This window comes from Cyprinodon variegatus, unplaced genomic scaffold (assembly GCF_000732505.1).
Source record: "Cyprinodon variegatus isolate N-32 unplaced genomic scaffold, C_variegatus-1.0 Scaffold1311, whole genome shotgun sequence".
Taxonomy (NCBI): domain Eukaryota; kingdom Metazoa; phylum Chordata; class Actinopteri; order Cyprinodontiformes; family Cyprinodontidae; genus Cyprinodon; species Cyprinodon variegatus.
Window position 1 is genome coordinate 93,275 of NW_015151764.1, and position 3,356 is coordinate 96,630.

Consider the following 3,356-nt stretch of genomic DNA (forward strand, 5'->3'; position numbering starts at 1 on the left):
GCCACTCAGAGGAACTCTCTATGGTTTCATAAGTGACTTCTAAAAGCTGCGCATGCTCACGGTTCCGCTGAAGGCACTGTAGTATCTATGCCGGGCCCTTTGGTGGCGCTGTTACTGTGACGAAGACACAAACCACAGCCACCCAGAAAAACACCGTCGTCCCAAATGAACACAGAGCAAAGATGTGGCCCTTATGTCCCTCAGCGGTTAGAAAGCTGCTCTTCTTTGCTTCCAGGATTCTAAAATGATTATTTTCTCCTAAAGCAGTAAATACCTGTTGGTATCCTTTGACCCCGCCCCTCTGTGTGGACACGCCCTTAGGAACATACCTGACCACTGAAAAGTCCTCACATCCCTCTGAAAATAAGAATTGATTTTCAGAGGCAAACATAAAAGTTGCTCAACGTTCAGCTTTTATTTTCCCTTCAATCTTTGTTCTTCTCTCAGAGCCTGATACCCACAGCTCTTCTTTAAGGACCGACTCAGTTTCACTTTAGTTCTGGTTTCCTGTGATGCTGAAAAATGAAAGGTAACCATGGAGCGCGGCGCTAACCCTCTCTGTAGCTGCAGCGTTGTTTCCGTTGGCAGCTTCGCTGGCTTTCATAGCATGCTGGGTTTCTCTGCACAGGGCAATAAAAGTTCTGCTCCTAGAAAACGACCCGATTCGATTTACCAAACTTGGATTTGATACAATAGATAGAATAAGAAACGGTTGAACCTGAGCTCAGAGGCCTTAATGGCCCTGAGATGCTTTCAAGGCTCCTGAACTTTCCTTCAGGTTTGACAGGTTCTCCATTTGATGCACGGCGGGAGCTCAGGAAGACTGACTGCTGGAACTGAAGGTGGTGGTTACTGGTTTAAAAGCTGGAACATTGTAGTTGGTTTGGTTTTTAATTGAATTATGCAGCTTCTGTTTCGCATAAAATAATAGAGAAAGTTACAGGATTAAGACCAAGAAGGAGAACCTGTCCTCCTCACAGGTTGAACTGGAGTGAAATCTAACATTTTACTCTGTAGGAATGATGGGAACTCATTTTTCATTTTTTATCTCGCTGTTAAAAAGAGGAATATCTGGTTAATGAGAAAATGGCTCCGTCTGTATTTAAAGGTTTATTAAAAGAATGGCGTGGTTCCACTGCTGCTGCTGGTTTCCAGCAGTGTGGCTGTTTTTCAGAAGCTGTTGCTAAAGTGTGAAGCATGCAACCTGAAGCCTGTGGTGTAAACTAGATGCACTGTCATCCTCTCTGCAACGCATTGAGAAACACCCTGAAACTGTCAACACCCGTGAACTTACACAGCCGCTCCATTTAAAAGACACTTTTATCAGTTTGCTGCTAAAAGAAGAATCTTCAGGATGTTGCTGAACGGATCCAGCGAGGAACAAGCAGGAGTCTGTCCTGCAGATTCCCAGCGTCTCTAAAAGGAGCGGCAGGGACAGAAGAAGCTGAGGAAGATAAGTCCTTAGAGGGAGCATGTGGTTTTCTGATGACGGCTCGCTGTCACTCAAGTGTCCCGCTCTGAGCGCAGATAAAGACACAGCTGAGCAGAATGTGAGGGCTGGAAATGGAGCGGATGTTTGGCTGCTGCTGACAGCCTTACTATGGAGGCTGGAGCAAATCAACCAGAGACCAAACAGGGGAGACGCCTCCTCGCCCTGCAGACGCCTCCTCGCCCTGCAGAGGCCTCCTCGCCCTGCAGAGGCCTCCTCGCCCTGCAGACGCCTCCTCGCCCTGCAGAGGCCTTACTGCCAGGCTGCAGCTCTCCATATGTGCTTCTGATGCCAAACTCTCTGGCTTCTCTAAAAATACAGATTTTGGGAAATCCAGCAAATATTCCTCATGTTTGTTCCAGAGTACAGAAGGTTGACTGCGGCTGAACTTCCTCATTCCTCAGTAACTACAGTAATTACTGCTGTGACCCTGCACTTCCTCTGGGCCGGCTGGAGATATTAACAGTACAGTTTCAAAGCTTCTCAGACTTTGTGTTGTTTGGACACATTTCCTGTGTGTTTAAATTGAACAGGAAGAGCAGGGAGGCGCATTTTTAAACCCTGCCTCTGAAACGGCGTGCCTCAGTCAGAAATGTGCGTTAGGATTAGTCAACAGCGTCTGTCCTCGTTCCAGAGCTGCTCTGTTTGGACAGGACTCCACAGTCCCCTCTGAATCATAGCTGGGAGGATACGGATGTCTGAGATGCCCTTTTATGGCGTTTTAGGGCCTTTAGAGAAACAGGAAGAGGCATCAGATCATCTGATCTCACAACAAGCTTGTCGTTTCAGAGTTCTGGAAGAGTTGGATCATCCTTCAGCAGTGAGGGATGATCCAACGTCTGACTGAATAAAGATCCAGAGTAGAGGAAGGTCTTTCTGCTGCCGGTTTGTCACGTCTGGTTTCTGCAGTAAACGTTCTCACAGGCTTCCTCTGGCCCAGCTGCCGGTTCTCACGTCGCATCAGAGTCTTGATGGTTGTTTTAGGCGCATCACTTCCCTTTTTAAAAATAGTTATTTACAGCTGCAACCAATTTATGTTTTTAACAGATACTCATCAGCTGCTTTAAAGTTCTCTGTTATTTGACTTCATACTGGCCCTTATACTGGCCCTTATACTGGCAGGCCCTTATACCGGCCCTTATACTGGCCGTTATACTGGCCGTTATACTGGCAGGCCCTTATACTGGCCCTTATACTGGCCGTTATACTGGCAGGCCCTTATACTGGCCGTTATACTGGCCGGCTGTTATACTGGCTGGTTTCTCCAATATAAAGATCAGAGCGTTCCTCACTGCATTGAACTGCAGACACTCTGCTCAGATGTGGTCTGGGGGTGTTTGATTTCCGACATTTTGAAGTGAAAACACTTCCTGGATGGGAAGCGAAATGTCTGAAAACTTGGAAGCAAAGTCCAGTGGATTGTTTTTGAACTTTTTTGGATTGACTGAGAATCTTCACCGGCTAGAAAATTAGACCTAAATCAGTTTTTACAGTGAACTGTTCATTTGCTTTTTAATGAACAATTTTATTATTTTAGATCCAAATGGTTCCGTGTTAAAGAGGAGGCAGGACACTAGGTCTGTAGGAGCTGAGCTGTCGGGGGCCCACTGTTTGTGGCCCCCTGAAGGACTGTTTCCATCTTGGTCACATTTAAATGTTTCAGAACATTAAAGACATTTGAAGGCAGTTTTTAGATTAAGATTTTGTTTTGGTTAACGTCAATAACAGACGGCCCCTCAGCAGCAGCAGTCCAGTTCTGATCCACTCATTTACAGAGGTCAGGCTACAACATCACAGTAGGTCTAAGGTCAAGCCTTTGACTAGGCCACTCCAAAGTCATGATTTCCTTTTTTCTTCAGCCGTTGTT

General features: G+C 46.2%; 1 protein-coding gene across 1 annotated transcript in view; it reads left to right on the plus strand.

Moving 5' to 3' along the window:
• Positions 1–1,472: 1,472 nt before the first annotated feature.
• LOC107102749 (talin-1-like) overlaps positions 1,473–3,356 on the plus strand; it is a 60,225-nt gene continuing 58,341 nt past the window's right edge. Inside the window, exon 1 of the mRNA XM_015402165.1 lies at positions 1,473–1,768. Coding sequence (XP_015257651.1) covers positions 1,473–1,768 — 296 coding nt within the window. The remainder of the gene's footprint in view (positions 1,769–3,356) is intronic.